The sequence below is a fragment of the Thunnus thynnus genome, chromosome 23 (assembly GCF_963924715.1).
Source record: "Thunnus thynnus chromosome 23, fThuThy2.1, whole genome shotgun sequence".
In the NCBI taxonomy this organism is placed as follows: domain Eukaryota; kingdom Metazoa; phylum Chordata; class Actinopteri; order Scombriformes; family Scombridae; genus Thunnus; species Thunnus thynnus.
Window position 1 is genome coordinate 10,693,099 of NC_089539.1, and position 12,769 is coordinate 10,705,867.

Here is a 12,769-nt window from a genome sequence, read left to right on the forward strand (position 1 = left end):
GCTGCTTTGTGGAATATAAAGGACCTGGTGATTTACCTTTATTACCTGTTGAGCCTAGATGAACTTCACCAATCAATTGCTGATATCTCACCTCGGCATATGTGTTTGTTTTTATTTAACAGTCCACCCTGCTGTTCTTCAGGTAGATCTGAAGTAATCTCATTACAAAAGGCTACGTGCCACCTCTGTGCCACAGGAGATTCGTGTCCCATAAACAAACATAACCCTACCTGTAAACCAAATCTACCTTCCTTGCATTGTTTTTGCCTCGCCGTCTGTAATTAATATTTTGTTCTGCCTCAGTCTTAGTGAGGGTACAATCTGTGCAAGCAGAGAGTTTCTTTGTGTGTCAGGTTTTCTGTATGTTTACTAGTGGCACTGACTGAAGGGTTTAAACATCCTTGTTCATTATGAATCAGAGGCTTGTTTTTTCAGTGTGCAGATTTTTTTTTCATTTCATGGAAACTTTTGGTCAGTGAATCTTAAGTCGATAACCACGGATGCTGTGTTTTTAAAAAATGTTTGGATGTTTGGCAGGCGCAGTTCTGACCTTTATTGTATGAATTGGCACCTCCGCCCTTGTTCCTGAAGGTCTCGAAGGTGTAATTTAAATGTATTAACTTCTTATGCTGTTGGTAGAGAAAGTTGCCAGTTCAGCGTGATGAGCTTTGCCTGCAATAATAAATGGCTGCAGGGAAACCGTACAGTATCATATCTCACCACATTCACTGCTACATCTGTGCCTGTTTGTTTTCTTTTTTACTCTCGCCCAAAGGGGTTTCTGTTTTTTCACCAGGCCGGCCCAGACGTTCTTCCTGCCTTGTGCGGCAGATCCCATAGCGTTAAGCTTGCTTGTTGATTGTATTCAGGCAGAGATCCCCCTGTCCTGTCCTGGAACATAACTGCTTACCACAGAGTTAAAACAAACCATGCCCATGCTGGTTATGGCAGAGGGGGAAGTATTTAGATTTTCTGGTATTTATGGCGGTATTTGCTATATCACTGTAGTATCACTGTATCACATAGAGTTAAATAAGCAGATGGAACACAAAGCTTGTGTGTATGATCTGTTAGGTCAGATATCTGTTTGCTCCAGCATGAGTGCTTTGCACCGCTTTAGGGATTCCGGTTGGAGTAAAAATAAATTATTGAGGGTTAAGCTTAGACCTCCACCTCTACCCTAACCCAACATGCAAATGGAGTCGTTTTTATTTTTCTCCTCTAGCCAACCGAAAAAACAGCTTGATAGCATCATTATCCTGTATTAAAAAGAATTAGAAAAGTTGTCATTGAAAAATGAACATATTGAGTCATTTGAGTAAAGTGAGTTTATTTTTTGAAGGGGAAAAAAGCTCATAAAATAACTCCCTAAACCATTAAAAATGACACTTCAACATTTTTCATGTGAATTCACAAAGCTGAAAGTGCAAAGTGAACATGTTGGATTTTTGCCTTTTATGAATTTCACGGTGTTTTCAGCTAAATATAAATCTGTTTAGTGTCTAGCCACACCTGGCTTCACTCACTGTATCCCACATCGTCTCCTTTCTGTGGCACTAAAGTTTTCTCCTCAGAAAATAAAGTTTTAGCAACTTCACCTCATGGCTACCTGTAATCTCATTTCGCTGTGGAGCACACACAGACGAGTGGAAGGTGGCAGTCTTGGGTGAGCGCCCATGTGTCCCAGTATTGAGTTAACATCCATTATTCACATGTCATTAGCCTCCCAATCAGTCACCATCCATAATGTAGGGGAGCGAACGGCAAAGTCAGAGAGAGTCAGCATTTGGCTGGCAGGTTATCGTGAGCGGCTGTGGATTAGAGCATCAGCTCACTCATTGCCTTAAAAGTCTCACTGCAGCAGATTAAAATACAGATGATTTATTGATAGTTATTGGCTCTTACAGTTTCCAAAGTTGCTGATAAAGTACTACTATGTAATAATAATTCTGGAGATTCTTTGGTCTTGCTTGCCAAGGACCAACTACAAGATAGAAATCAAATCCTGTGCTGTCATGAGGGTATATTGACCTTCTCGTCCTCATTTATTCACCTGCTCTCATTCACTCGCACAGGAATAATAACACTCCAACGTGCCATTCTATCTGGCAGTACCCCCTGTTCTGAGGCCTGAGCTAACCAGTGGTAATCTTGTCCCAAAAACATCTCATAAGCCCCTCTATCCGCTCCTCCTGAGCTCCCAAAATGACCCTCAATCCTTCGGCGCAAATCTGAGCTCCTAAAAACTCCTCATCTAACCTCCATCCGATAAACCCGAAAAGACCAATAGTCCTATTACTGTTAGCTGCTGTTATAGGGGTCAGGGTTATTTGCACCACTCACTCGCCCTCCTAAATGATGCACATAGTTGATGAAAAAACCTCTGCTAACTTCTGTGTAGAGATCAAATCTTAACCGTAAAAGCTCGTACGCACCTTCAATTTCTTTTGGGCAGGTAAAGGCAGTTAACTTAATTACAGATACATTGTTTCAGACTTTAGACCTTCATCAGGTAAAACATATGGTTTTACCTGATACATAGATATGATGCTGCCATTTTAGATTAAGTTTTTAGGGGTTTGCTGCTCCCTTGATTATTTATGTGTGTTATGTTTTTATCATTGGGAGAGACTTGGGAAGCTTTTTGATTTAGAAAAAATAGTGGTTCAGATGACGCCATGACGGTTGTTTTTTTGTGTTCCAATTCTGGATACATTTTAGTAAATCCCATAGAGTCCCACCCTATTTTTTTTGGAAAACACATTTAGCTATTTTAAGGGCCTCCAAGCAGCCTCTCAAGGGCTGACATCATATTTTTTCATTTTTTCCTTCCTTGATAACTTTCCTTGTAAAAAGAAGACACAAGACACACAAAATGTACATGTTCCTAACAGAGTTACATCAAATTTTAGTGATTTTTTTAAAAAAAATTTTATTTTAAATCCTGAATAAACTCAAATGAGAATACTTACTTATTGATACCTTTTTAGTTATTTTCTATCCTGCTCTTAGTAGGTACACACCATAACCATCTTGGGTCAGCAGGGGTAAAGCTTAGCTTCGGTTTGGATGCCAGTAATTCAGGGGCCCAATCTCTGGAACAATCGACAATTAAACAAGAAAACAGAGGTAGGAGAGAGGGAGGGCAAAAATGAAAGGAAGGGGAAACAATTCGTTGCATTGTGTCTGCCGGCACATGGTCCGACCAGTTTTGGCAGGATTGCAGGAAAACGGATGCAGAGGGAGAAGAGGGTAGCCTATTAAATGATCAGACCTCGAAAGACCGGGTCTCCATCAACACACGCTCAAGGCACACACCATAGTTTCATCAAACACATGTGGCAATGCTGAAGAAGAAAAAGAATGGGGAAAGCAGTGAGCCCTGTGTGAAAAAGGTAAGAGGAAAACTGAGCGAGAGGAGAGAGTGGATGAGTTTGGTGATGCCTTGAATTCAGAATCTGGAGGTTGAGAAAATCGGTTTCTGGATGCAGCAGAAATGTTTAGCAGCTAATAGCCAACATTCACAAACAGCTGGAAGTGAAAGTAAGCAAATAGTGAATTTGTTTGCATTGGATTTGAACAACTTAAGTACCAGGAAATTGTTTCCTCCCTTGTCTCTATGTGATGTGTTTGATTATGGTCTTGCTGTCTGAGAGCTATAATGTTTATGGTTCATTATGGGACTATCTGCAAGGTGTCAATGCTCCAATCTGCATTATTGCTGTGGGGAAGTAGCACTACTTAAAGGGGACCTGTTATGCTCATTTCCAGCTCTATATTTTTATTCTGGCACTCCATTAGAGTAACTTTGTATGATTCACAGTGATTCACAATTCCTTATTTATCTTATAGTGGCCCTTTATGCAGCCATTTATTTCAGCCTCTGTTCTGATTGGCCAGCTTTCCGGAAGCCTGCCGAGGGGCAGAGTCATGTTAAGTTACCGCCGATGCAAACCCAATATTTCCTGCTTTACTGCTTCATATTAAAAGCTTTTAAATTACTAAATAACAGGGGACGTTATTGTGAAGAATTTACAGGAAATGAAACGTGTTCCTCGCCGATTTAGCAGAGCTTTGTTAGTGACACTAAAAACCAGTCAACACAACAACATATGGAGATATTTGGAGCTATTTGTTCAGCGGATCAGTTAGAAATAATCCAGGGAGGAATTGTACAAGCAGAAACAGCCACAGTGATGATGATGTTTGATGAAGACCAGCACACCTCCAACAGGTGAACTACTTATTTTACTTTGCCCTGCTGTGTAATGGAAAAACACTCACAGCATGCCAGCTTGACTTGAGTCATGGCTTGGCGTGACTACTCCCAAAACAATAGAAAAATGCCATAATGTTAGCAGAGAGGAGCAGTGAACCTGCACACTGTGTGTGGAGCAGATGACCATATAAAGAAATCTGTCACAAATTGACATCAGCTCAGGCTGAAAGTAGAAAAAACTTGAAAACTGAGCGTTCAGAGCAGTCTGAAGCTGGTGCTTTTTGCTCACAGTTATTGCTTCTACATACGTTTACCTCATTATTTGACACTTTGGCCATGTTAAAATAACACCCAACACTGTAACATTATATATATATATGACTGAAAATAAGGAAAAGCATAATAGTTCCCTTTTAAGAACTGAGAGAAAAAAAATGCAGAAATGAGTAAATGGTTGATATTGTTGATGATTTCATGTGTCGATGTAAGAGCTGACTCAGAGTTCTGTGTGATTGGAAAACAGTTCTGCCCTGTGTGTCATTCACTGAGTGTTCCACATTGAATGAATTAATACACACACACACACACACACGCAGAGCTTTCTGACGTACTTACAGACTCAGAGGATGTGTTTGAGTCAGAATTTTGGTTTTGTCATTTCTCTCTAATTTTAAAAAAAAAAAACAAAACAAAACAAAAAAAACCCTGAAAATATTTGCTGTGGCGAAGTTGCTTTGTACTCAAGGACGGCCTTCAACACAGAGAAGGGTAAAGACTGGAAATGAAAAAGGAACAACATTCGTTCTGCTCCTTTTTTATCAAATCTTGAAAAGCCTTTTCACCACCTCCGTCAGAGAACTGCGGCATTGGCAAAATCTCTGTTTGTGGGTGTTATTCAACAGTTACAAACCCAACTTTTCTCCTCTCAGGCAGAGATGAAAAAGCTCAAAATTACATGTTGTTTTCATGCCTCAAAACTCACCCATCAGCATGATTGTATGATTTTATGGTAGGAAAATAATTCATAACATTATCACTGACGATGTTAATAATAACTGGTGATGTCAATAAATGACTGATAATTTATCAGTACGTGAATTATGATGCAGCAGCATTGACTCTGATGCAACAGTGGAAAGATCAACAGAGCGATAGTATCATGGTCAGTCGGTGGCCTGACTGCTCACTTCACTGTACCAGGATGAACTGTTGTACCTTGTGTGTAGCCTTGCCGTTGGTTGATAAAAGCCTCATTGTCTCCATTATCTTCTAAAGTGAGAGTGAATTCAAAGCTGGTCTCCTTCCCTGGAGACTGCAATGTACTTGCTCTGTCTCCTCTATTTATTATCACCCCTTTTATCTTGGTTTTTTGCATCTTTTCTTATCTGTAAAACATTTTTAGTTTATCAGAAAAAAAAAAAACCTGCTTTCCTTACATAAACCCAGCACGACCTGTGTCAAATGTTCATGGGTTTTACATTTATGCAGTCGTAAAAACCTTGAGTTCTGATCTCAGCTCCCTCTCAACCAGCAGATCCAGTTCGCCGACCAGAAACAGGAGTTCAACAAGCGTCCCTCCAAGATCGGCCGACGCTCTCTGTCCCGCTCCATCTCCCAGTCCTCCACAGACAGCTACAGCTCAGGTAAATCCACCCACACACACACACACACACTTCCTACTGTATTTCTCAATATCTGTAGAGACACCAAACATCTAGAAAGTACCATGTCTCCTTTGCTTGGTTGTACTTGGTGTCTCTCATTCTCACACTCTGACACTGTAGTTCATGTGAAACTGTGGGCTCTGTGTTAGAGGATTAGCTTGCTGGGGATCTTCTGGAGGAGAGAGAGAAGTATTAGGTGTGGTTGAAACTAAATTATATCCCCAGTCTGATTTATGACTGCAGTGGTGAGAGACGAGAAAGTTAGAGAGAGATGTGGACATGTTGGTGCAGCGTATAGCACTGATACAGATGGATGAGGGAAGCAGAGGATTTAGAGGTAGTTATACCTTTTTCTTGGCTGAAAAAATGGATGTAAAAATAAGTATAATGAACCAGAAGAGAACAGAGGAAGCCATTCATGATATTACAGAGCAGTCATGCAGAGAAATAGTGTCTTTTTTTATTTTTATTTTTTAAGAAAACCTGTTAAAACATATGTAAATAGCACCCATACAGCCACCTTTTCCACAGTTTTACCCCTTGAAAAACACAGCTCAAGGAAACATAACATAAGGCTAAGACCTTTTCTGTCACTCCTCTTCTCAGCACTCTAAAAGCAGACTTTTCGGAAACGTCACCACTTAATCTGCTTCAATTTCAGGCACTCTGAGTTGTTGCTGTGTGTCAGGGTCAGTCACAGGACACAGATCTTCCAATGACACCATTAACATGATGAATTAATCTGTGTGTTAGACAGTTGACAGTAGGCAGGATATGATGGACAAACAGATGGATGACAGATGGACAAAATGACTTTTAGTCAGTATTAGCAGACGGCTGTAATGGGTCCCTAAGGTCAGGGGTACTAAAAAAAAGTCTACTGAGTAGTGAGTACTCTCACTTACTGAGAAAAAGATGAAACATTTTCATCCTGTGACTTCCCGTTGGCACATTGGGAGGCTGTTTTTGTTAGGCAAGCAACACCAATCAGGGTCAGCTGAGAAAAAGGCCTTGTGGGGTTTATCTTCTCTCAGGAAAATAAAAATCAGCCCAATATTGTTCTTAATTTTTGTTTATACAGTAAATCATGACACATTTAACTCTTGGCTGCTTGTATTTGTTTCTTAGGAAAATAGTTTTGTCTAAAATATAATGGAATCTGAAGTTACAGAAGATTTTTGCCAGTGTTCCTTGTGTCACCTGATCTTTTCCAGAGGAGTTTTTGGTTCCTTTCGATAATAACATTTGACAGAAAGAGCAGGTTGTCCACAGGTGACTGCTCTTTAACCTTCTTTCTTATAAACGTAACATTTTGAACTTTGAATTCAACTCTTTACAGCTCTAAAACCAAAATTGGCACAGTCAGTGTAGTCTACCTACCTAAGGTGAGAGTTGGATTCGTTCCAGTTCTCCCGCACTAAATCTTGTTGTTCTCTTTTCTTCTTCTTTCCTCTCAGCTCGGCTCTTATTCCCTCTACCTCCCAACAACCTTCCTCTCCAGCCCCACGCTGTCAGATCATGACTAAAATAATGATCTGGATTTTTTTCCCCCTTAGATATTGTGATAGTGATGAGAGCGCTTAGTCTGCATTTAATTCACGCAGTGATTTGACAGGCTGTAGTGTTTTGTCTGTGCTGTTGGCTTCCTCTTATGTTGACATCTGAGCTATTCTTAACCCCTATAAAATGAGTGAAATGTTGTCAGCGCTGCCAATATTAGGGTTATTTTCAGAAACTCACACTGCCCTACTGTCTCTGCCTTGACCCTCTTTATCCCCCCCCCCCCCCCCCCCCCCCCCCCCCCCAACCCCCACCCCCACCCCCACCCCACCCACCCCTTCCTCTGCTGTCTTCTCCCATAATTCCTTCACCTGAGTGGCTCTTATTTCTCTGATGGTTCCCACAGTGCAGAGACACTCTGAACACACCAGTAATACTTTTCCCGAGACCACTTTGGTATAGATTCTCTTAATCAGGGATCTTTTTTTTTTTTCCAAACTGTCCAACTCTATAAAAGCATAGCAGATGGATTTTATGAACATTGTAATACTCTTTTTTTTTAAACCATGTCTCAATATTGATCGGGAAGTAATGATTGAAAGGTTGATAGAATGGTCAAAAATCACTGTTGGCAAATACTGAGTTAAATTTTTTTTGTCTTAAATACAAAAATTGAGAATCTCTAAATATATCTCTTTAAGTAACAGTGAGTAACAAGGCTTAGACTAAGTACTAGGTTGGTATAGGTCAAATATATTTCATTTTTTATGTTTTTAGAGGAATCTAAAACTCTTCTGTGTCTGAAACAGACTAGCTGTACACACTATCTTCAGCTCTGTCCCAGAATCCTTTGCAAGTATCAGTACATTCCTCATGACCCCTAAGATCTCCTCAGCTCACACTCTCCCCCCCTCCCTCTCCTCCTGTCAGTATGGATGGCAGATTTCAAAAGAAGATTTTTTCCTAACAGTAGACTCTTGGATTATTACCTTTTCTGTTTTAAGCCTTTCCTGTACTGGCACAGTACAGCATGTCCTTTAACTTCAGCATTGTTACAATGCTGGCAAGGTATCTGATACTGGTCCCTGGTCATTTAGAAAGGGCGGTAGGAGTGATATTGGCATCGTGCAACTGCTTTTACACACTGCACCTGCTTAGTGAGTCAGCTAGTAACACAGGAACCACACGCTACTGGTGCCAGTCACGGAGGCATCTCCTCACCGGGTGTGCTGGTGTACGCAGTGGGTACCACTGTTTATATCTCACTGAGCCGCACTGATACTTCTCCATGACATGTTTTCTTCCACTTTTATACTGTGTTTACTTTGCACTGCAGTCTTAATATTGGAAAGAGGCTGGAGTCGCTCTGTAGGAGGAAAAGATTTTGAAGACAGCTTTATAATCAATTCACCTCAGTGCTGTGCAGAATCCATGGCCTTGCAAACTCAAATTGCAGGGTTGGGAAAAGCACATAAATCCAAGGCACTTTGTGTTTGTGCTGCACTTTGAAACCTTAAAGCTCTGGATGAAAAAAAAAAATCCTTTAGAAAACAAAATCCTGTTTAAATTATGTTTCAAACTTTTACTTGTATTGCAACAGGACTTTTTTTTGGTAATATTGTGCCTTTATGAGTGTGACATGCTGTCTATGTATGTGTGTTTGTGTTTTAGCGGCGTCATACACGGACAGCTCTGATGATGAGACGTCTCCTCGGGACAAACAGCAGAAGAACTCCAAGGGCAACGGAGACTTCTGTATCAAAAACATCAAACAGGCTGACTTCGGACGCAGAGAGATTGAGATTGCAGAGCAAGGTTTGTCTGGCTTCTTTTTTCTTTTGAGACATTTTTATCTCAGTCTTGGTTATTATTATGCCATTTATTAATAGAATATTTGGCATCTTGTAAAATAAGGGACTGTCACTGCTCACTTTGAAAGGGTAGAATCTTAAGATGAACCGTTTAAGGGGTAGATGCAAGGTCATGCTACGTTCAAAGAGTGTCGGTGATGTGCATGTGTTGCTAACACCTCCTCCGCTCTGCTGGGTGGCCATATGTCCCCTGCCACCGCAAGTGCGAACACCATTTAAAAATCAAATACACATTATTCACATCATTCCCTAATTAGCCTACTTCACAGAACTTACAGAGAGCCTCAGCTGAACCCTGCAGGCTACACACACACACACACACACACACATCATTATGTCCTTAGCATCAGTATCCCTCAGCTGGATGAGTCGATGGATTAGCGATGAAGGATTAAATGATGGGAATTCCTTCATTCGAGCTTCCAGCTGATTCCCCCGTATCCATTTTGTATGTTTGTGTGTTTTTCCTCCTCCAGAGATGCCAGCCCTGATGGCTCTGAGGAAGCGAGCCCAGGGGGAGAAACCCCTCGCTGGTGCCAAGGTGGTGGGCTGTACCCACATCACTGCCCAGACTGCTGTGAGTAGGAACGCAAGACACAAGACACACACTCACTTCCAGTGTAAATATAATCATAATAATGGCAGCCATATCTGACTCCTGCTCTGTCTCCTCAGGTGCTGATGGAGACTCTGTCAGCTTTGGGGGCTCAGTGTAGATGGGCAGCCTGCAACATCTACTCCACCCAGAATGAAGTGGCAGCTGCCCTGGCAGAGGGAGGTGAGACATTGTGTTCCTCTGTGTGTGTGTGTGTGTGTGACACCTGCCTTTTACTTCTCTCCTGTTGCCTTAAAATATTCAGAGGCTCCTTTTCACTCATTCTCCACCTCTGTGGGGTTTTTCCTTTTCTTGCTATGTATAAAATACTTCCCGTCTCTTTCCAGGTTTCAGTGTGTTTGCGTGGAAGGGCGAGTCAGAGGACGACTTCTGGTGGTGCATCGATCGCTGTGTCAACGTTGAAGGCTGGCAACCCAACATGGTAGCACACCTACATTCTCAATAAAGCTTACTAAAGCATGAGAGAAATATCTTTTTGTTTCCCCCCCCCCCCTCCTACAATCACTGTAGGTGGTGCATAGTGGAATTTGCAATTTTCACCAAATAATTTGATATTTTTGAATGTAGTAGAGCGTCTATTTTTAATTGATGATTAGTTACCTGCCACATTGTGCAGAAGAAAAAGGATTAGCAGTCTAATGTGCATGACTGCATTTTGAGATTAGCTTTGATTAAAAACATGCAAATATGTTGTTTGACTTCCAGGATTGAAGCATACATACATTTAAATGTTATCATGAAATGCAAAATGAATTGAAAATACTCCCGTGGGAAAACAGATTTCTTTCTATTGAATGTTGATTTAAAAAAAAAAACTTGATTGAATTGAAAATATGTTATCTGACCCTGAACTGATCTACAAGTTTGAGATTCAGTCAGTCTGTCCCTGGTTGTCTTTCAGATCTTGGATGACGGTGGAGACCTGACTCACTGGATCTATAAAAAATACCCCAACATGTTCAAGAAGATCAAGGGCATCGTAGAGGAGAGCGTCACCGGTGTGCACAGGTGAGACTTGCATCAAGCCTCTATCCTTGACTGTGTAGTTCTGCTAAGCAGCGGTTCTTGTAAAAGTCATAAAATACGTCACTGCTCCGCAGAGAAAAGCACTGATAATTATTTTAAATGGCAGAATGTGCAAGTAGATTTTCATACGCAAAATCAAAGACACACATACAGTGACACGCTCATACAGTTTCTGGTATAACATCACCATCTAGTGGTGAAAATATTCCCTACTAACAGTGTGCTATGATTACACAATTCTGCAGCATTGCATGCATTGCAGTGTGTATAGGAGTAGAATATAAAGTAGAGTATTCATTTTATTTAATGATAACAAATTATTAAATGATAAAACTTGGTCTGATTTACAAACGTATTGCTTTGTGTATCACTGGAGGTTTCAGTTTATATTGTCAACACTAAACATGACATGATTTATCTGTTTTATCGTGTTTCATGTATGTTAACGTGCGTGTAGGTTGTACCAGCTGTCCAAGGCGGGGAAGCTGTGCGTCCCAGCCATGAACGTCAACGACTCAGTGACCAAGCAGAAGTTTGACAACCTCTACTGCTGCAGGGAGTCCATCCTAGACGGGTATGAAACAGTCTCCTGTGTCAGAACTCCTAAGAAAACAGTTGTTGTTTGAACATTTAGTGTCGCAGGGCTATACTCCAAAAAGTCTGAATAAATATTAAGCAGCCGCTGAATTAATTCTGTTTCTGTTTCTTAGCCTGAAGAGGACCACTGACGTCATGTTCGGAGGCAAACAGGTGGTGGTGTGTGGATACGGAGAGGTAAGGCTGACACACTAAAACAAGCTCATACACAACGCTTTTCTCACTGAAAGACCAAAATGTCAGAGCAATCTTCTCTCCCCTGAATACAAACCAGGTCAAATTACATGAAGGTTATAATACATCTACTTATAAAAATATCTTACAAGTAAAAAAAACAAAAAAACATTTTCTGTGAAAGTTATTTATTACTAGCAGGACACATAGTTTGCTGTCCTATTCCTGATCCATTTGTATGCTTTGTGCCATATCATGGACATTATCCTATAAAACACCTAAAGGTATAATAAATGTATATTGTACATGATTATGTTGGGTTACTGTAGTTCAAATCAAACAGCAAGCAATAGTGATGTTCATCATGTGGCGTGGCATCATGTTGTCTCCTTTGATTTCACGTTTGTCTGTTATAATGTGTGTTAATATCTCTCGTCTGTCATCCGCAGGTGGGAAAAGGCTGTTGTGCCGCCCTCAAAGCGATGGGCTCCATCGTCTACGTCACAGAGATCGACCCCATCTGTGCCTTGCAGGCCTGGTAAGAACTCCGACGGGTCGAGTTCCTTATAGCTCACTGCTGGTGTTGACATTTCTTTTAGTCTTATGCTCTTTATTTTCTTTCCTCCCGATCACAGCATGGACGGCTTCCGGCTGGTAAAGCTCAATGAAGTCATCAGACAAGTGGACATCGTCATCACCTGCACAGGTTAATTCAGCTGCTGTATTTCTGTTTCAATAAAGAAGAGTCTCTCATTTATTTCTGACTGTGTGAAGCTGAGATTCATAAGTAGTTCTGCATCATAATAATTAAATTGCTGACTAATCGCTTTGCAGTAGCTGCACAGTGATTTGTCCTGTTGGTTTTTGTTTGGGGGCATAATCCACAAATAACAGTACATAAATAAATGCAGTTATTACACAGGGGAAACTCGCATCCTGTGCATTGGCAAGGTTCAAGAAGTACAAGAGACAGTAACACATTTCTGTCACAGCAGACTGTATTAAAGTCATGATCATTAACATGAAACAGTTACTAATCAAGTTCTCCGCTAAGTCGTCCTGAACACTTAATTAAAGCAGAGAACGACTCGTCTCTGCTTCA

At 40.9% G+C, this 12,769-nt stretch overlaps 1 protein-coding gene across 3 annotated transcripts in view; it reads left to right on the top strand.

Moving 5' to 3' along the window:
- ahcyl2b (adenosylhomocysteinase like 2b) overlaps positions 1-12,769 on the top strand; it is a 41,714-nt gene that overhangs the window by 21,892 nt on the left and 7,053 nt on the right. For 2 of the 3 annotated variants that reach the window (XR_010925809.1, XM_067582230.1), the window contains exons 2-11: positions 5,751-5,862; positions 9,055-9,198; positions 9,731-9,831; positions 9,930-10,032; positions 10,197-10,291; positions 10,772-10,878; positions 11,354-11,470; positions 11,607-11,670; positions 12,117-12,205; positions 12,303-12,373. Coding sequence is in view for 2 of the 3 variants with exons in the window: in XM_067582230.1 (XP_067438331.1) it covers positions 5,751-5,862; positions 9,055-9,198; positions 9,731-9,831; positions 9,930-10,032; positions 10,197-10,291; positions 10,772-10,878; positions 11,354-11,470; positions 11,607-11,670; positions 12,117-12,205; positions 12,303-12,373 (1,003 nt within the window). In the remaining variant the exon portion in view is untranslated. The remainder of the gene's footprint in view (positions 1-5,750; positions 5,863-9,054; positions 9,199-9,730; positions 9,832-9,929; positions 10,033-10,196; positions 10,292-10,771; positions 10,879-11,353; positions 11,471-11,606; positions 11,671-12,116; positions 12,206-12,302; positions 12,374-12,769) is intronic. The other variant, XM_067582231.1, reaches the window with a different exon arrangement.